Source organism: Periplaneta americana, chromosome 12 (assembly GCF_040183065.1).
Source record: "Periplaneta americana isolate PAMFEO1 chromosome 12, P.americana_PAMFEO1_priV1, whole genome shotgun sequence".
Classification (NCBI taxonomy): Eukaryota; Metazoa; Arthropoda; class Insecta; order Blattodea; family Blattidae; genus Periplaneta; species Periplaneta americana.
Genome location: NC_091128.1, coordinates 42,309,406 through 42,331,266, shown reverse-complemented (window position 1 = coordinate 42,331,266; position 21,861 = coordinate 42,309,406). Strand labels below are relative to the sequence as shown.

The following is a 21,861-nucleotide window of genomic DNA, read 5'->3' as shown; positions in this document are numbered from 1 at the left end:
CAGAAAACAAAAAAAGTGAATTATATCGTCAGCAAATATGCTCAGACTGTATTGTGCATTTAATAATTGTTACAAATAATTTATTTTCATCATATCTAATATTAAAATACATCCAAACAATAAAAGTATCATTGGCACATTTGGGTGGCAACACTGGTCGCAACCGCAGCAAAAGTTTCAACAAAACCGATATCAAAAATGCTGCGTCTGCAACCCTGAGAACCCTGTTCACACATCGCTACTTTTAAGCTGCACGCAGCATGGAAAAGTAGTGGGCAGCAGGTTTGGCAGCCACTACTTTTCGAGTTGCACCGTTGTTCACATGTCACAGTTTTTTGTACTGCATTGCTGCAAAAGTAGTGACGTGTGACCGTACCTTAAATAAAATTTGAGAAAAATTCACTTAAAGAGATGACATCATCAGATTTCGAACTAAGTTCTTTGCAAGCATTTATTTTTAACATCATGTTAAACATTTGCATTAAATGTGCGTTTTTCATTTATTGCTTTGAATTTTCAATATATGAAAAATTGACATCTGATGTGAGTTGTTCCATGATAGCTGGAAACTGACAATTCGTGCTCACTAGTGCACATGCGTAGGGTTTTTGTATAGTTGTCAGTTTCTGAAGGACAGCCTATTCCTTTTTGTACAGATTAATAATAGCTTTTTCAAGAAAGTTATGAGTGAATGTACATGGAATTGAGGGATGATTATACTAATAATATAGTGAACCACTGGCATAACTCAGGTGGTAAGTGCATTTGCTTGCTGATCTGAAGCTGCACTCGGACGTGGGTTCGATTCCCACTTGGTCTGATCACCTGGTTGAGTTTTTTCTGAGGGTTTTCCCAACCATGAGACAAATGTCAGATAATCTGTGGCAAATTCTCGGCCTCATCTCACTGTCACATATTCCATCAATGCTAAATTATTTGGTAATTGATACAATGTTACTGAATAACCAACTAAAAAAAATCGTATAATGTTGTCATATGGTGTACTGCAGTAAATGACTGTGATCTCATTTCACAGGAAGAAAATGGAGATTCGAATAAGAAACAAAAGGTGAAATCAAGAGACGCAAATTTGTATAGACCTCCAACTGTGAAGGAACTGAATCAGCTCAGAGAAACAGAGAACTTGTTCCATTCAAATCTTTTCAGAATGCAGGTAGGAGCTCAAGTTGTGAGTTACAACTGTGAATCAGGTTGCAGCTCCCTGATTCCTTCTGAAAACTAGTGCACACATTCTTAATACTTAGCAAAATAGTTGTGTTTTCTGCCATCTTTTTCACAGGTATTTGTATATTTTACGTGGGACAGTCAGAATGTAATGCCTCCTATTTTTTATTCTCTTTTAATTTACAAGAAAATTAAATGAAATTTACATAGCATAATAGCCACAACTACACTTTTCAATATAATTTCAGTCTTTTTCCACAGTTTTTGTCCACCTTGAAACATCATCATCATCATCATCATCATCTTCTTCAAGGTTTAGCCTTTCGGCCTGTTCCACCTCCATTAAAATTGATCTCGCCAACGTTTTACTGGTCTTCCTAATGATCTCCTTCCTGATGGATTATAATTCATGGCTGCTGTCGTTATACATGTTGTTGGCATTCTATTTACATGTTCTTTCCAACTATGTTGATATTCTTTAATAAGTTTAATTGTACTGTCTATTTTTAACTCTTCTAATATCTTCATTTCTTTTTTTTGCCCAATAGTGTATAACCCGCAACATATCTAAGAAATTTCATTTCACCTGCTTCAATTTTTCTTTCTTCATTTTTCTTTAGAACCCGAGATTCGCAGCTGTATAGAAGGGACGGAATTGCCATTACTTTGTAATATTTGAGTGATGTTTCCTTTCTCACTTTCTTTCCCAGTGTTCTACATATTGCGCCACAGAAATAATTGAATTTATTTAATTTTTCCTCGATTTCACATTTTTTGCCATATGTTATTGAACAACCTAATTATGTAAAAGTGTTGATTTGTTCTATTATTTTGTTCTCTATAACCAGTTTCACTCTTATTGGTTGAGATCCAATAAATGCCATTGCTTTTGTATAGGTAGCAGATGTGGACCCTGATACAGGTAGCCCTATCAAAGGGGATGGCGTCCCTTCCTTTGCTAGCCCCAGGTCACAGTGACCTGCTGTGTAGTACCTGGTCTAAGGGCCCCATGTACAGGGTTACGTACAAAGTCAATGGTCTAGATAGATAACTTCTAGAGCAGAAGAGGCACCCCTCTCTCTCTGGGGTAATGCACATGAGAGCTCATGCCCAGAGTTAATAGGCAAAGTCCTTAACTGTGCAACATAATGCAGTGGAGGAGGCACCCCCCCTCACGGGGATGATATGTGAGTGGAGCTAGATCATAAGCTCTAAGATGACAGCCTCATCATTGATCTTACCCTGCAAGAGGTTGGTAGCCTCTCCAGGGGACATTTAAATTACTCGAATCCTCCGAATTAATTCTCGTCGGACCTTGAAACAAGAGCATGTATTCCAATGCTGTAAAAATCACGATCCTTCTTCCTCAGCCATTGGCACATGTAATATTTCATGGTCTCGTCATCTTCAAAGTGGTGCCCACAATGAGCTTCCTTTACTGGACTGAACAGATGGAAGTCAGATGGTGATAGGTCAGGACTGTATGGTGGATGAGGCAAGACTTCCCAACCAATTTTCGCAATCTCGCCAGTGGTGTGTTGACTGGTGTGTGGTCTTGCATTGTTGTGCAAAAGAAGAGTATCCGTTGTAGCTTTTGATAAGCAAAGTCGTTGAAGATGTGCTTTAAACTTCTCGAGCATTTCGACATAGTGGACAGAATTTATTGTGTGCTCCTGATTAAGAAAGTCAACCAGAATTCTACCCTTTGCATCCCAAAAGAGTGTTGCTATAACTTTCCTTGCAGATTGCACTGTTTTGAACTTTTTTCTTCTTTGGCGACATAGTGTGATGTAATTCCATAGACTGCCTTTTGGACTCAGGTTAAAAAAAAATGAACCCAACTCTCAGCTCCAGTCACAATTTTCACCAAGAACTCCTCCCCTCCACATTGAAGCACTGCAACAGATCGGAGGCTATTGTTTTCCTTGCCTCTTCATTCTGGTCAGTCAACATTTTTGGTACTCAGCATGCACAAATTGTAAAGTAGCCTAGTTTATCAATAATGACCATCACACTGCCTTTACTGATGGAGAACATGCGACAATTAATTTGTTAGGTGTTGCATGGAGTCACTGCAGTCACTGGCTGGCCACTTCACTTTTCATTAGTCCATGGTGTTTCCATTTCAGCTTCTTTACAGTGACGAACCCATCATTTAACAGTGCTGACATCTACGTTGTATCTCCATAAACCTTCTTCAGCTTTTCTTGAATGTGAATGGGCATTTCACCTTCCGCATTCTATCACAGCACACTGTCTTATAAGTGTGTCAATATCAGCCATTTTCTAAACTGATGCAGTACTGCCATCTGTTGACTTAGAAAGCTGTTACTGCTGTGGACTGTAGAAGGAGGTTTGAGGAATCACGTCAAATTCAGATTTTTCACATTTAAGGAGGAAAAAAAAGGCATTACTTTCTGACTGACCCTCGTATATTATTTTATGGGCTCTGCCTATATTTTTTTCATTTCATACTATGCTATTAAATGCTCCTTTAAATGGATAATATAAAACTTCTGAAAACCAGCCAAGTTGAAGTTCAAAGTAGATGGTTAACACTTATGGAATTGATTATGTCGTGATTTTTGTTAGGGCTACTTTATCAGATTCCAGACAATGTATTCTAACAGTCACTTTTTATATGTTGATAAAGGTTTAGCAAACTTTAAAGTCGTCAGTTTTTTAGAAGTTGTCGCTGCTTTGATAACAGCAGACTATGTACTACGTCAAAAAAAGTACTAATTTTATCACAAAATACTGGAAGTGAAGATAGCTCGATTGGTAGAACAACTGGTGGAAGTTGTAATGAAATAAAAGTTTCTATTAAATAAATAATACAAAAAACAATGGACCAACAATAAATAATAAAATCAAAAACAAAAGAGAAATAAAATAAAAATTGAAGTATCAAAGCTTTAGTTCTTCTGTATCTTATATAGAAATTTTTTTTTTTTTTTTTTTTTATCCAATGCCACCAGGTTGTCTTTTCGACATTTCTGGTTTTCTCTCCTGGCCGTGGCTTAATTGTAACCCACTTCTGAGGTTGGGGTGCCTGGAAGGCGGAGTTACATTACCCCGATGATGTGATAGGATGATTATGATAATGTGGTGCCAGGAGAGGTCTTAAATCTAAACTAAACCTAAATTCCAGACCATGGACGAACACAGGAATAATCCCCTTTAACCCATTAATGCCCAGCGTATGATTAAAAATATGGGGTGAAAAACATTTTTTCATTAATTTCCCTTTGACATCAAGTTAACAATTTTTTTCGTGTAGGGAGGACATGGATGTGGTTTAAGATTCAGGCATTGTTGAATGCTCTGTGATCGTTTCTCTTGTTGGTATGAGGTTTCTAGTTTGGATCTTAAAGAAAAGAAAACATTGATTGGAATAAAGGTACTTATTTTCAATATAAATTATATCATGAATTATGAAACGAGTTCTAATATTACTTGTTAGGTATTCGTGAATAATTCAGGCCATTTGGTGTACATGTATCTTTGTATAGAAGCATAGCAATTTCAGTTTCTAAATATGGTATGATATATCATACGCTGAGCAGTAACGATATCAATTTCTGTATATTCTGTTAGATGAATTCTCCTTGGAGCATATGTAAAATGGACGGCAAAAAACTTACAAACTATAAGCCTAGAGCAGAGGTGTTCAAAAGTGGAGTTTTAACTCCAACCTCCTGGAAAGAGGTCAAAGGGGTATACTACGGAATACTGACGTATTATCTCTTCCGCGCAGGATGAGTGAGTAGGCTACTCGAGACAGTGGTGGCATTTAGCTTACTGTTGTTTATTACACAATTCGAGAAACTGTGATATATGCCGTAATGAAAGATTATCCATATATCATAAGGTCTATGGAAGACATGTATCAATACCTTGGCATTTTGCTTTTGTCTGGATATCTCTAATTGCCTTCGCAAAAAATGTACTGGGAGATTCGTCCTGATAGCCATAACATTCTAGTTGCAAACTGTATCACCAGAAACAAATTTGAAACAGTTCATCATTTCATTCATTTCAATCACAATAACACAGTTGACAAGAATGATAAAATATACAAACTTAGGCCACTCTTCAATCGTCTAAATGAAATGTTCCGGAACATGGTTGACATTGATCCAAATTCATATTCAGTTGATGAAGCAATGAAACCATATTTTTGTCATCATAGCATCAAGCAATTCATACGATGAAAAGCAATCAGATTTGGGTATAAACCTTCGTGCTTGACGATGCCTGCAGTGTACCTTATAAAGTTCGAACCGTATACAGGGAGAGTCGAACGAGCACCAGGGATGACTCTAGGAAATGCTATTACATAGATGCTTTGTGTTGGATTGCTACCTGATGACAGTAAACTGTTTATAGATAATTATTTCACTTCCTTTGGGTTATTGTAAAAATTTTCAGCAGTAAATATCACGTGCTTTGGAATTATAACAGCTGATGGAATTGAAAAAGCACCTCCAAAGAATCTGAAAAAAAATCCGTTAGAGGTACTTGCCATGCCATCAAAGACACATAAAGTAATTTGACAATGGAATGACAATGCTCAGGTCACTATAGCAACAAATGTAGCAACACTAGATGTAGTTTCTTTAGGCTTATGCTCATGGTGGAGAACTAAGGATAAGAGGAAAATCATTGTTCAACAACCGAAAGTTATAAAAATGTATAATGCGTGTATGGGTGGTGTGGACATGTTTGGCAAATTGAGAGGACTCTATCGACTTCCACTATGGTCCAAGAAATGGTACTGGCCCCTTATCAGATTTTATATCAATGGATCATTAGTCAACTTGTTGATGCTGTACAGACAATATCAGAAGGCAGTATCTTTGCTGGAATTCACAAGACAAATTGTAAAGTCATTGCTTGCAACACCACTAATGGGCATTTCTAAGACTGTAACACCTAAAGAGAGAAACCAAGTTCTCAATGAAACACATTATAGACTTGATCATCTAGTTGTCTGGTAAAGCACTTGGCGCAGATGAGCTTACCGTGGGAAATGTGCTAAATTTTGTTGCGTTAAATGTAATGTTGATCATCTTGATACTTGTCTTCTAAAATATCATATAAAATGAAGGAAACCGAAAAAAAAAAAATGTTGTTGAAGTATCTAAAATAATAATTAAAGTGATTAGACAAGGATGTATTGTTCAAATATTAGTTCAAAATTCCTTTCTTACATTGTAGGGGCCTAATAAGTATTTGTATGAAACTGATACTGTAACTGCCCAGCGTATGTTATATCATACAGGTCATATCTACCATACCGGAAGAGAAAAAATTGTAATTTTTGTGTATTTGTACTCAGTAAGGTGTAACAATTATAATATTATAAAATTATATGATTATGAATTCCTTTTTTTATCTGGGCATTAATGGGTTAAGGAAAAATTCCTGTGCTCTAACCGGGAATCGAACCCGGGACCTCATGAACTATAGCCAGAAGCTCTGACCACTAGACCATGAGGCTGGTCACACTTTTAAATATTGTGATCAATCTAGGTGGCTCCATTTTGAATTGTACTGGGTAAACAATCCTTCGTGCGCCTGTGCTTTCATGGCTTACAGGTAGTCCGGAGAACCAGTGTTATTGGTGGTTTAATAACTGTAAGATATTAAGGATTCTGTGGATCTTATATCAGCTTGTAGCAGAGTACTAGTGAAGGTTATGATTAAATAAAAGTTAATTTCCCTTCATACCAGTCTATGATCACTTCTGCCACCTAACAGAGCATTAATAGAAGTTGTGAAATATAAAATCTTTGTCCATTCATACTAGCCTTTGGTGACTTTTGCCAGTGTAACTAATTTTGCTAATTAAACTGTACAGCAGAAAAATGCAGAAGATTTCAACTGTGGGTTCTTTAGTGTAAGTTATCAGATGTCTTATTTATGCTTGTTTGATGTTTCCAGATACAAGAAATGTTAAAAGAAGTTACTATAAAAACGAAGTATTCGACTTTGTTCCTGAAGTGGCTAGAGGAGTTTAAGAATTTCCTTGTAAGCTTGCCTAAGACAAAGAAGCTTGATGATGTAAGTAAAGTTGTCATACCTAAAAGGAGTTGATTTGTTAACTATACACAATGAAGCGAAAAGTCATCAGTGAAAGATAGGGGGGAGAGCAAATATGGCTTGCTCTGGATATTGAAAGACAGTTGAAACTGATGGTCATGTATTATGTGACTGTGGGGCTTTAGCACAGCTAAGAGCTCATATTTATGGAACTTATTTTGTGAAAATAATTGATTCTCTCTTAAACCCAATTAACAGTGTTGTATTTTTTCCTAAAGATGACCGGCTGTTCAGGGATTAAGGTAAGTGATGCCCATATTTTTCCTAGTCACAGTACAGAAGTTAAATTTTTGGCTTTCCCTTCCTGCATTTTACAGCAAAGTGAATTAAAGATGATTGTTGTTGCACTGAAGGCCATAGAAGTTATGTTTGTGAAATGAACAAGGAATATATGTATCTGTAGGTTTCTTGTGTTTCATCCTTAAACATAAAATTGTTCAGTGTAGGTACTCTTGTGCAAAAAAATTTATGTTTGATTACGTATTATGTGTTAAAATAGCTGATGTATGATTATGAAGCTCAAAGATGGTTTCAAGAAATATTCATGGTATTAATGTATCAGAACACAAAATTGTTCATGACTTTATGAATACTATACATTTCTAGAGACAAGAATTATCAAAAATAAATACAGACGACAGCTTGGAATCTCCATTGAGGAAAATTCGGATGACATTACATATTGCATGTAAAATTTTCCTAAAATCACTTTGTTCATCTGAAACAGCTGTGTCATGATTCAGTACAAAATGCTGCTAAGTTATTGAAGCTAAAATTATACAAAATTATTTTAAGAGACAGAGCGTATGCTAGGTAAATAGATGAATAGAAAAAATAAAACCCATCATTGCCCCCATTTCTCAGAGGGAAGTGCAGGAAGTGTTGGGTAAGTTCGTAAATGCATACGAAAAATATTTGAGAAATGAATGCAGGCCGTTTCAGCATCTCCTTAACTTGGGTTAGTAAATGACGTTTTAATAGGTTGTATTTATTGATATTAAATTTTAGATGTACAGTTTTATGTTCTGTTCGATTAAGGCTGGTTCACAATAAACCGGGAACGAGAACCAGAATGAAAACAAGAAGCAGAGGACGTGAATATGAAAATTTTTGATTCACAATAAATCGAGAATGCAGACGACTATGCATATCGATATGCATGTCAATGACGATATGTAAAGTCGATATTACGCATTCTGATGTTATTTGTGTATAATTGACCAATGGCGTTCTCTCATGAGTACAAGGTAGCCACAATAAACACAGGTTAACCAACTTCGAAATTTCAACTGAAACATTTCATTAGGTACGGTACTATAAATATGCCCATGCATCTTTATTATCACAACCTATTTTAAGTCTACCATTACGTAAAATAATTAGAGAAGAAACATTTGTAATAGAATAAAAATGAACACAACAGTAGTTATTGAATTGAAGCATGAATATGTAGTGTGTAATACGACCAACCAATACAGTAATAAAATATGTTTCGCTTCCGATCGCTGTTCAAAGACACAGCTATTGAAAGCCACGTATTCTCCTTCATTTTCTCATCTTTATACGAGGCGCGCCGCTTATCTTAAACGTGAGGATTTTCCTCAACACTCAATATTAGAATGTCATCAAATAAAACTTGCTCCATGATGATGCACAACACAGAACAAAATAATGCATAGGTTATATCACGATCTTCTTGCTACAAAATATACGACGACAAAATAGCTTTTAGAAGGCAATAGAATGAATCTAGTAGGCTGTGATCGGAAACGTGAACGCCAAAGTTGAAACTTGGCCAACTCTCCGTTCCCGATCCTGGGCTCCGGCAAGCTTTTCGTTAATTGTGAATGCTCACATTTAAATGTACACATTTTAACAATTTTACCGTTTTCATTTTTGTTCTGATTCTCGTTTCCGGTTTATTGTGAACCAGGCTTTTACTGATGCCAAATTTTCCTTGTAACCAGTGTCCATTGATGCTGACTTAATGGATAAGTAACAGCTAGGAAATTGTTGACATAGCTTGCCCTGTATAGTCCACTGTAATCTTTCTTTGCGTTATTTTATTTTTATTTTAAACATAAAGCAACCTTATCATTTAATCTGTGTCATATTTAATTTCACTGTAACTCCTTTACAGGTGATGGACAAAAAGTGGCTGAAGAAATTGGGTGTACAAAAAATTCCACTCCGTCCTTTGCCTCTTGTGACAGGGGGCTTTCACTTCGAGGCTCCCTCATCAGTCTCATTGGCTGGATCATATCAAGTCGGCTGTTGTCTTGGCCCCAATGTAAAGATTGATGTGAAAGTTGAAATACCTGAAGTAAGTGAATGCCTATCTGTTGAAAATAGAACAAAAAGGTAAACATTGTGAAAGTTGCTGTTAAAACTTGCATAAAATGAAAACATTATGAAATTTCTTCTTAGTCATAACATACAAATTGAAGCATTACGAAAATGGTTCATAAAAGTACCTGTAGCATTAAACCTGACGCATTACGAGAGTAACTCTTAAAAATAGCATAATAATTTAAGCATTGCGAAAATGACTCATAAAAGTAGCATTAAACCTCAAGCATTATGAGAGTAACTCTTAAAAATAGCATAATAATTTAAGCATTGCGAAAATGACTCATAAAAGTAGCATTAAACCTGAAGCATTACGAGAGTAACTCTTAAAAATAGCATAATAATTTAAGCATTGCGAAAATGACTCATAAAAGTAGCATTAAACCTGAAGCATTATGAGAGTAACTCTTAAAAATAGCATAATAATTTAAGCATTGCGAAAATGACTCATAAAAGTAGCATTAAACCTGAAGCGTTACGAGAGTAACTCTTAAAATAGCATAATAATTTAAGCATTGCGAAAATGACTCATAAAAGTAGCATTAAACCTGAAGCATTATTAGAGTAACTCTTAAAAATAGCATAATAATTTAAGCATTACGAAAATGACTCATAAAAGTAGCATTAAACCTGAAGCATTATGAGAGTAACTCTTAAAAATAGCATAATAATTTAAGCATTACGAAAATGACTCATAGAAGTAGCATTAAACCTGAAGCATTATGAGAGTAACTCTTAAAAATAGCATAATAATTTAAGCATTACGAAAATGACTCATAAAAGTAGCATTAAACCTGAAGCATTATGAGAGTAACTCTTAAAAATAGCATAATAATTTAAGCATTACGAAAATGACTCATAAAAGTAGCATTAAACCTGAAGCGTTACGAGAGTAACTCTTAAAATAGCATAATAATTTAAGCATTGCGAAAATGACTCATAAAAGTAGCATTAAACCTGAAGCATTATGAGAGTAACTCTTAAAAATAGCATAATAATTTAAGCATTACGAAAATGACTCATAAAAGTAGCGTTAAACCTGAAGCATTATGAGAGTAACTCTTAAAAATAGCATAATAATTTAAGCATTACGAAAATGACTCATAAACCTGACGCATTATGAGAGTAACTCTTAAAAATAGCATAATAATTTAAGCATTGCGAAAATGACTCATAAAAGTAGCATTAAACCTGAAGCATTATGAGAGTAACTCTTAAAAATAGCATAATAATTTAAGCATTACGAAAATGACTCATAAAAGTAGCATTAAACCTGAAGCGTTATGAGAGTAATTCTTAAAAATAGCATAATAATTTAACCATTGCGAAAATGACTCATAAAAGTAGCATTAAACCTGAAGCTTTACGAGAGTAACCTTAAAAATAGCATAATAATTTAAGCATTACGAAAATGACTCATAAAAGTAGCATTAAACCTGAAGCATTACGAGAGTAACTCTTAAAAATAGCATAATAATTTAAGCATTACGAAAATGACTCATAAACCTGATGCATTACGAGAGTAACTCTTAAAAATAGCATAATAATTTAAGCATTACGAAAATGACTCATAAAAGTAGCATTAAACCTGAAGCATTACGAGAGTAACTCTTAAAAATAGCATAATAATTTAAGCATTGCGAAAATAGTTCTTAAATGAATGAATTAAAATGGGTTGGGCCCTTTCGGCCCCAAATAACTGCATAGTTTATCAAAGTCCTGAAGCCTCCTTGAATGCCAGGATTGCTCTTGGGTCTGCTTTCCTTATATCTGGTCCCAGCCTATCTAGCCCAAGAGGACATATCTGTTTGTGGACAAAGGATTACAATCCCATAATATGTGGAAAAAAGATTCTACTTCTCTTCCACATTTTCAGCATGTGGGGTCCATAGTCAGTCCCATCGCATGCAGGTGTTTTCTTAGTGTTGTGTTCTGTTAATAGGCCCACTAAACTTCTCAGCTGTGCGCGGTTAAAGGATAAGAGTATCCTTCCGATCTTTCTGCTAGGACCCTCTATCTATGTTCGAGCTTTCCTAGCGTTTGTGAGATTTCTGATAGTGTGCCATGTGTGATTTCCCATCTGGCCCTGTGTTGAGTGATACCAAGGACGTGTTCCGGTCCCCGATGTAGCCCTCCCTCGCCAACCTATTGGCAATTTCATTACCTCTGATCCCTGTGTGTCCTGGTACCTAACATAGCCTTACAGGGCATTAGGAACAGAGAAGATCCAGTGTCCTCTGGTATTACCATACCAATTTGGACATTGCTGCACTTTATGCACCTAAAGCTGCCTGGCTATCGGAGTAGATACAAATCCGGCCCGTAATCCAAGGCATTTCTAATAAATGATATGTAGAGGCCAAAATAGCAAATATTTCAGCCTGAAACACCGTAGTGACACAACCAAGAGAATGAGATAGCCTTTTCTTAGGCCCATGAATGCCAGTCCTGATCCCCTCATCAGTCTTGGAGCCATCTGTATACCAGACCAGCTGCTTGACATGATTAGGAGCCCATGGACCATGAGTCCACTCTTCTCTTGGTGGAAAAACAACCATACATAACGGCTCAAATTTATATTTAGGCCCCATAAGGTCACTTCCCATTGCAAGAATTGGTTGCAACTCCTTAAGATCTGTGAGGACTGCCAAATGACCTTTTAATGGATGTTTAAAGAACCAACAGCCCAAACTTAAAAGTCGATGTGTAGCCATTCTGGCCTCTCCCTGAACTATCAAAGAGATGGGTCCAATAATGCCTCAAGGACTCTAAGTGGAGTAGAGTGTATTGCCCCTATTATTCCCAAACACGCCAAGCATTGGATTTTATTTAGCTTATTTTTGGCAGCCTGTGTCAACACACCAGGCCACCATACTAAAGATGGATAAGTGATAAAAGATCTGATAGGGATATAGAGTCAGTAAACCACTTTGGGCCTTAGTCCCCAGTCCCCCTCTCTTACCAAAGACTCTTCCACAAGCTAACAAAGAATTGTAAACTTTAGTCTCTCCAATTTAGCCGAGATTCCAGAATAACTCCAAGGTACTTGACCGACATTGAGCAGTGCAATTTCTCCCCGAAGAAGAGAGACTCGTACAAACCATCCAGCCTTCTCTTTTTTGTAAAAATAACAAGGTCAGGATTGACTGACAGTTCCTCTTCATGATACAAATTCTCTACAATCTTAAGAGAACTTTGGAGAAGTTCTGATACTGTATCAGGAAATTTGCCAATGATCATAATGCATAATTATATCATCTACATAGCCTTGGGCATACACCCCGCTTTCATTGAGCCTGGCAAGCAGTTCAACTACTAGGCACCATAGAAATGGACATAAAACTTCCCCTCCTGGACACAGTAAAGATCAGTGAACACTGATTAAGTGATACTGTTGCCTGATGGCCCTCTAGAGAAGCCATCATCTATTGGATCACCGTTTGGTTGACTCCTTGTTTTATAAGTCCTCTATAGATGGAGCCATAAGATTTAAAGTTGAGGATTCCCTCTGTATCCAAGATGACAACCATAGCTAGCCAGCCCTCAGTGCGCATCACAAGCTGATGAAGTGCCATCTCAACAGTTTTGTCAGCCTGGTGGACATGCTAATTGGGATGCAGAACCTTGATTCCTGATATGTCTATCCACCAACCTTTCCAAAGCTTTCAAAAGGAAAGAGGTCAGGCTGACAGGTCGATAATCCTTTGGCCTAAGATAGGCATTTGTACCAGGCTTAGGATTAAACAGCACTCTAGCCTGTCACAATCAGATAAATGAACCCTATAGCTAGGCAGGATCGGAAAATTCTTATCAGAAGTGGAATAAGTATATCCTGTTCCTGCTGTAGCATAGCCATGCACTGGGATCCTTCATCAAGTTCCCCCCCCCCCCCCCCCGAACTGTCACAGATGACCTTAAGATAAATGTCAAAAGAGTTGTTATTGTTTTCTAATGCCAAGCATTTGACAATAAAGTCATTTGACCTCTTGCACTCCAATATTTTTCAAAGATATTATCATGGCCAGCCACTGAAGAACAGACTTTGAGGTGTTCCGAATCCATTTCTTGGTTTGAGTTGCACAATGGGCAGTTAGGGGACTGATATATTCCAATTCTATGCAGGTGTTTGGCCAAACAGTCATGGCCTGTTGCCAATCTAAATACAGCTACAGACGATTTGCATGGTAAATCTGGAATTAACTGTGGATTATGATGCAGAGAGTTCCATTTTTTCCCTTGAGATTGTGTTATCAAATTTTGTTTGTTGAAGTCTAAGTATGTAGATTTAATAAATCTTTTCACAGAGTAATACGTAGATTTAGTAACAGGTCTGTAAGTAGCAGTGCTGCCCTTCTTTGCTAAAGCATCCGCATTCTCGTTTCCCAGGATTCCACAATGGGATGGTATCCATTGGAATACAATTCTTTTATTGAGTGATATTGAGAGAGCATTTTAGTTATTTCTGCTGTTCGAGATGAAGGTGTGTGTTTAGAGACTATTGATAGAATAGCTGCTTTGGAGTCTGACAATATAACTGCGTTCCTAAATTTATTGATGTGGCATAGAAGATTCCTGAGACTTTCACTTATTGCAATGATTTCTCTATCAAAACTTGTTGTTCCATATCCAAGAGATCTATAAAGTGAGAAGAGACAGCACGTAACATCTGCACCGGCACCTTGTTCTCTGGAGATCAAGGATCCGTCAGTGTATAAATGAAGCCAGTTTTGTGGAGGGTATCTAATATTAATTGTCTCTAAAGACAATTGTTTCATTATTTCAGTGTTTACTTCTGATTTCAGTATTTCTTCTGTTAAATTTAGATTATATTCTATATTTAATAGAGTTAAAGGGTTTGGTTTAATTTGTAAGTTTTCTTTTAAAGTCGGGATATTGATTTTCTGTTTTAATTCTTGAACAATGGATTTAAGTTTTCAATCTACAGAGAGGACTGTATGGATGCCAATTGTTTCCTGGTAATCTGATAAGTTTTTCATATTGAATCAGTGCTTTTCATCTATTGTCATTTTGATGCTGTTAATATTAGTGAGGAATCTCATAGAATCTATTGGAGTTGTTTTGATTCCACCAGTAATGGTTATGAACATATTCTATTTCGTTTATGAAAGGTGAAATAATTAAAATTTCTCAGCAGTATGTCAGCACTGGTTGTATAAACATTTTGTATGTAGTGTTCAAAGTATTCCTAGAGCATCCCCATTTCTTTCCTGCTAGTCTTTTTAGATGGGAGAATCATTTACGAGCTTTTTCAGAAATGTATTTCAAATGGTTGTTCCATGTTAACTTACTATTGAAAATAACTCCAAGATATTTGGATTCATAAGTCCTAGGAAGGTGATGGCCATTGTATTGGATATTGAATTCTCTTTCTTTTTTACCAAGTGAAAATATTTGGTAGTTACGTTTGTTTAAATTGAGTGTCATGAAATTTGATGTATTCCATTCATGTAGTTGATTTAGAGCTTTAAGAGCAGAATTTTGAATTTTGTCTCTATGTCTGTAAGATCCGGAAGTCCACAAGACTATATCTTCTGCAAATAATGCTGTTTTCATGTTTGATTCCTCTAATAGGGAGGGTAAGTCATTTATATAAATATTGAATAAAGTTGTGCTGAGGACAGCGACCTGAGATAGACCTCGATATGTTTGTCTGTAACTAGAAAGTGAGTTATTGAATTTAGTGGCAATGAATCTTTGACTAAGGAATTCTGATATCCATCTGAACATATTGCTGGAGATACCTAAATTCTGGAGTTTTAGTAATAATTTATTTCTCCAAACGGAGTCATATGCTAACTGAAAGTCAATAAATATTACCAAGGTATCTTCTTTCTTGTTAAAACTGTCTTTTATTTCTTGGCCAAGACTTGTTCATTGGTAGAGTGTAGTTGTCGAAAGCCAGCTTGTCTTGGTGATGAAAGATTTTGGGATTCTAAATACCAAGTTAATCTGTAGGAGATCATGGACTCCATGGTTTTTGCTATCATGCTTAATAGTGCTATTGGTCGATAACTATTAACATCATGAACAGGTTTCCCTTTTTTGTGAATTGGTACAATGATTGCTTTTTTCCAAGCTGCAGGAATTGAGATGTCAAAAGAGTTAAACAAGGGATCAGGTGCAATCTAGAAGCTGCTGGAATAACCCCGAGGCCCAATAAAACAGTCAAGTTTCTCTAAGATAAAGTTTATTAATAAGAAGAAAGATTAATTCCATAACAAGAACTGAATACATTAGGTCTCAGAGAATATCACAGTGATTTCATTTTTTCTAGTATAATAGTACAAATAACATGTGATCGAATCTGATAGTAGATGAAACAGTATTTACGTAAGTTCAATACACATAATGAAATCTAATATTAAAGCAGAATGAACTCAATCTGATTGGCCCAGTTTAACTTCACTGTCAGACAACATTGAGGAAAGACAAGGCCTGCAATGAACTCAATCTAATTGGCCCAATTTAACTTTACTGTCAGACAACATTGAGGAAAGACAAGGCCTGCAATGAACTCATTCTGATTGGCCCAGTTTAACTTCACTGTCAGACAACATTGAGGAAAGACGAGGCCCGCAATGAACTCATTCTGATTGGCCCAATTTAACTTCACTGTCAGACAACATTGAGGAAAGACAAGGCCTGCAATGAACTCAATCTGATTGGTCCAATTTAACTTCACTGTCACACAACATTGAGGAAAGACAAGGCCTGCAATGAACTCAATCTGATTGGCCCAATTTAACTTTACTGTCAGACAACATTGAGGAAAGACATTGCCTGCAATGAACTCATTCTGATTGGCCCAATTTAACTTCACTGTCAGACAACATTGAGGAAGGACAAGGCCTGCAATGAACTCAATCTGATTGGCCCAATTTAACTTCACTGTCAGACAACATTGAGGAAAAACAAGGCCAGCAATGAACTCAATCTGATTGGCCCAATTTAACTTTACTGTCAGACAACATTGAAGAAAGACAAGGCCCGCAATGAACTCAATCTCATTGGCCCCATTTAATTTTACTGTCAGACAACATTGAGGAAAGACAAGGCCCGCAATGAACTCATTCTGATTGGCCCAATTTAACTTCACTGTCAGACAACATTGAGGAAAGACAAGGCCTGCAATGAACTCAATCTGATTGGTCCAATTTAACTTCACTGTCACACAACATTGAGGAAAGACAAGGCCTGCAATGAACTCAATCTGATTGGCCCAATTTAACTTCACTGTCACACAACATTTAGGAAAGATACAGCCCGCAATGAACTCAATCTGATTGGCCCAATTTAACTTCACTGTCAGACAACATTGAGGTAAGACAGGCCAGCAATGAACTCAATCTGATTGGCCCAATTTAACTTCACTGTCAGACAACATTGAGGAAAGACAAGGCCTGCAATGAACTCAATCTGATTGGCCCAATTTAACTTCACTGTCAGACAACATTGAGGAAAGACAAGGCCTGCAATGAACTCAATCTGATTGGCCCAATTTAACTTCGCTGTATCAAATGCATGCCGAAAGAATGAAGTGAAACAAGCTTGGTGCAATGGCTCTTGGACAATTTAGTCTGATCAAACACAAGTAAATATTTCAGTAAATACCGCTATTACGCTCCTTAGAGCCAAACTAAATCATAATACAGGAAACATATCACCTGATTTCCCATTGCTGAGCAACTAGCCCAGCCAAGGCTAACTCCCGAGTGTAAGTTTTCCCTTGAACTGGTCTTGTGTACAATACTAACTCCACACAACTAGCTTCATAATGGATGCATGCATGTGCAACAGAGAAATAGATCGTTGGGTCGACCATAAAGATATCGCCAATGTAAGTATGCAAATATACTGTTACAACCATTCATTCCTGGACTCTTAAAGGGGCAAATGAATTAATAGTCCACTTAATCTTCCTGAAGGTGACAATATCAACTGCAGTCTGCCTATCAAGCTTAGGTGGTTGGCAGGCCTGACTGGATACTGCCTTCTCTTCAGTTACCTGGGATCCAGGAAAATGCGTCCTAAGCAAGAGCCTTAACACATTGAATGCCACTTGACGCGTATACACGTCACACGGTCCTAGCGCCGTATGCCAATGACGCATATGCACGTCATAGTTTTCTTCCTTTCCCGCGCATTATTCCTTCAGTATTTTGGTTATCCTATATTGTTATGTAGTATTACTTACTGGAAGGGTGCTGCTACTTATTATCATTCTTGGTTATTACCTTCTGCTCATTTAAGTAGAAGAATCATGGATGACAAACTAGATGATAATTTTGAGACGCCTCCAGGTCCTTCAAATGCAAAAAGTCGTAAAAGTGCGCCAGATAAACTTGCAAGAATGACGAAATCGGGCGTCTAGTGAATACTTCAGTGCCTGATTCGGACAGTGACAGTGATTTCAATTCAAATGAAAGCCAAAGTGAAAGTGAAAATGAAAGTGAAAGTAAGAGTGATAGTGAAAGTGAAACTGATTTTGAAACATCTAATAATTCAAGTACTACTCCAGTTGCCACTCCAGTTCAAAATGTGGATATTTCGACGTCTTATTTATCTCGACTGAATTTGAAGATAGTATTGTTGAAACAAAAGAGGGCAAAAAGTACAAAAGCCGCATGCAATTGAAAAATATAATAACCACATGTCAGGCATCGATCGGCAAGATCAAATGGTTTCATATTACCCATGTGAAAGAAAAACAGTTCGGTGGTATAAAAAAAATTGACATCCACCTCTTCCAAATAATGTTACTGAACGCACATAATTTGCATCCTCGGTACACCACAAGGAGTAGGATTTCGTTATATGATTTCAGACTTTCAGTAACACGATATTTGCTATCGTATGCAACACTCAGCAGTCCAACAATCAAACTGGTATCACCAGCTGTGAAACACCTGTCAGCAAAACAACGCGCTAATGAGGGGGGGGGGAAGGAGGAAACGCTGCAAAGTGTGTCACGACAATGGCAGAAAAAAAGAATCAACATTCTACTGTTCTGATTGCTTTGGTCAACCTGGATTGTGTGTCGATACCTGCTTCGGAATCTACCACAAATGAAGTAAGATAGGCCTAATTTGTTTTTCTCTAACAATATTTCAGTATACAGTCACATAAAAACAAAAATAAGGGTGATGTGTAAACGCGTCAAATGGCACTGATAATGGAATTATTAACGTGGTGCCGGTGACGCTTAAATGCATCATCAAGATTTCAATCATTGTCTGTACTCGAAAATTGTATACGAGGCTAAAAATTATTCATAGACACTATTACATGATAAATAAACACAAAAAACTAATCTGCTCCTGGGGATAGATTTTGCAACAATACAGTCGGCAGCGAACGTGTTAAAGCAGCATTATGAGAGTTTTTTTTTTTTTAATTTGAAGCATTACAACAGTTGCTTACAAAATTAACTTACAAGTAGAAGTATAACTAGAATCACTCTTAAAATGACATACAAATTTAAGCTTTACTAGTTGTTTTTAAAATAGAAAAAGAAATGTAAGTTTGATGAGATTGTAATGAAGGCTTTAACCTCCTTTTTTTTAGGAATAGAACCACTTTCTACAACCGCTAGTTAAGGGCTCTGTCATTAGACAGAAAAAAATTGTTACATACATTGAACAGTCACAAGCTACTATTATTATTTTAATATCGTTTTCTTGTAATGTAGCAGTGTGTCTGTAAACTGTTAAGATGTTGCACTATAGTTTTGATATTGTATCTGTTATGAATATTGTAATTGGATTTTGAATGCTTCATGTTTCAAATCTTCCATATTTCTTTCACCAAATCTACATATTTATTAATTTTTTTCACTACAGCTGCTGCTGGTGCAATTATCAAAATACAGCTTTTGTGAGAGATTTTAAATTGTAGGAAAAGGTTATATGTTGTGAAACATCAAAATCATTGAAAATAAATATCAAAGGTCCTTCAATAACTGTCTATTTTTTAAAACCTAATGCATAATACAAAAGATTACAATAGGTTACATATATAAAACACATATGCGACTAGCGCTTTCGCTATTAAGATAGCATCTTCAGGTCTGGCTTGCACATTATTAAGCTTTCTACATAAAGACATAGATGGAAAAGTAACATAATGAAATATAATAAGGTACACGACGTGAGAGAATTACAATATTAAAATAACAGTGCAAAAAAGCAAAGTAAAATATGACTTGAAAACAAGCAAATATTTGTAATAATTCAAACCTCTATAAGGTCTAGACATTAAAATCATAGAAAGTATGCCTTGAGATAAAAGACTGCAAAACATATATGCAGCTTATAAAATGTGACAAAGACAGTTAAAAGAGTAAAAAATTAAACATATTATTTACATCAGTCAGCACGACGTATGAAAAGGCAGCGCGTAGTGAAATCTGCAAAAATCAATAAGAAAAGTTTTAATAAAGGAACCTATGCGGATCAAAAACCCATCAATAACGGAAACATTAATTTAGTTGCAGAAGAATTTTACATAGCCAAATCGCTTAATAATAGCATTTCGTTACTTAATGAACAATTACCCAATTCTAATAACCCTTTATTCAAATTAGCCAATGGAAACTCTTCTCGCTGCAACATGTACCCCCCTCCACTTGCATCATGACGTGTTTCTTTTATACTGTTTGTCATTGCACCAATCACCACCACGTAACCAGCCAGACAACATCGCCTCTTACCACTACTTCAAATATCTCGTAAGTGGTTTTTCGTTACATTATATTTTTGATCTGCATAAGTTCCTTTATTAAAACTTTTCTCATTGATTTTTGCAGATTTCACTACGCGCTGCCTCTTCATACGTCGTGCTGACTGATGTAAATAATATGTTTAATTTTTTACTCTTTTAACTGTCTTTGTCACATTTTATAAGCTGCACATATGTTTTGAAGACTTCTATCTCAAGGCATACTTTTTATGATTTTAATGTCTAGACCTTATAGAGGTTTGAATTATTACAAATATTTGCTTGTTTTCAAGTCATTTTTTACTTTGCTTTTTTGCACTGTTATTTTAATATTGTAATTCTCTCACGTCGTGCACCTTATTATGTTTCATTATGTTCCTTTTCCATCTGTGTCTTTATGTGAAAAGCTTAATAATGTGCAAGCCAGACCTGAAGATTCTATCTTAATAGCGAAAGCGCTCGTCGCATATGTGTTTTATGTAACTTAATGTAATCTTTTGTACTATGCATTAGGTTTTAAAAAATAGACAGTTATTGAAGGACCTTTGATATTTATTTTCATTTACTTGTTAACTTGTCGGACCAACATGCCTTTCAAATCAAAATCATTGTTTTTACAGGGCTGCCTTGATGTGAAGGACTACCTGAACCACCAGTACCACCGAAAGCGAGCAATGTACCTTGGTCACATTGCTTTCAAACTAAAGAGCAGCGAGTTTGTGGAGGAAATGCAATACTTCCAATGCTGTGGAGATCCTATGAAGCCAGTACTACAAATAAAGCCAGCAGGGAAGCTGGGAAAGCATGTTTTGGTAGTGCTGCATCTAACAGCTCCATCTGGAATCTTCAAACTGGCTCGTTTCTCACCAGAGAAGAATAATGTCAGGCCCAACTGGTTTTTCAGTGAGAATGAGAAGGTGGAAGAAAGTAAGTAGTCCCCCTCTTCCTCTCCTTCCCCCCCTCTCTCTCTCTCATCCAGTCACTTTTTCATTCTCTCTCTCTCTCTGCATTTTCAATAACCATAGATATAAAATATAAGATTTTTTTATATAAAATTAACAATGGTTTATTTATTTAAAGCCAATAGTTTACAATGAACAATAACAAAATTTGATATACCGGAAAAAAATTTGTAGACTAATTAAACTTATGTATGAAAATTATACTCATAATGTCATACATAAAGGTATTACTTACTTACTTAAAAATGGCTTTTAAGGAACCCGAAGGCTCATCGCCGCCCTCACATAAGCCCGCCAGCGGTCCCTATCCTGTGCAAGATTAATCCAGTCTCTATCATCATACCCCACCTCCCTCAAATCCATTTTAATATTATCCGCCCATCTACGTCTCGGCCTCCCTAAAGGTCTTTTTCCCTCCGGTCTCCCAACTAACACTCTATATGCATTTCTGGATTCGCCCATACGTGCTACATGCCCTGCCCATCTCAAACGTCTGGATTTAATGTTCCTAATTATGTCAGGT

General features: G+C 36.4%; 1 protein-coding gene across 2 annotated transcripts in view; it reads left to right on the top strand.

Annotated features, from left to right (window-relative positions):
• The window catches only part of Mat89Ba (nucleolar protein 6 Mat89Ba), a 90,308-nt gene that overhangs the window by 9,565 nt on the left and 58,882 nt on the right, over positions 1-21,861 (top strand). The window contains exons 3-6 of one of the 2 annotated variants that reach the window (XM_069841155.1): positions 1,037-1,174; positions 7,132-7,251; positions 9,431-9,613; positions 20,997-21,303. In XM_069841155.1, coding sequence (XP_069697256.1) covers positions 1,037-1,174; positions 7,132-7,251; positions 9,431-9,613; positions 20,997-21,303 — 748 coding nt within the window. Of the gene's footprint in view, positions 1-1,036; positions 1,175-7,131; positions 7,252-7,520; positions 7,533-9,430; positions 9,614-20,996; positions 21,304-21,861 lie in introns of those variants that run through there. The other variant, XM_069841156.1, reaches the window with a different exon arrangement.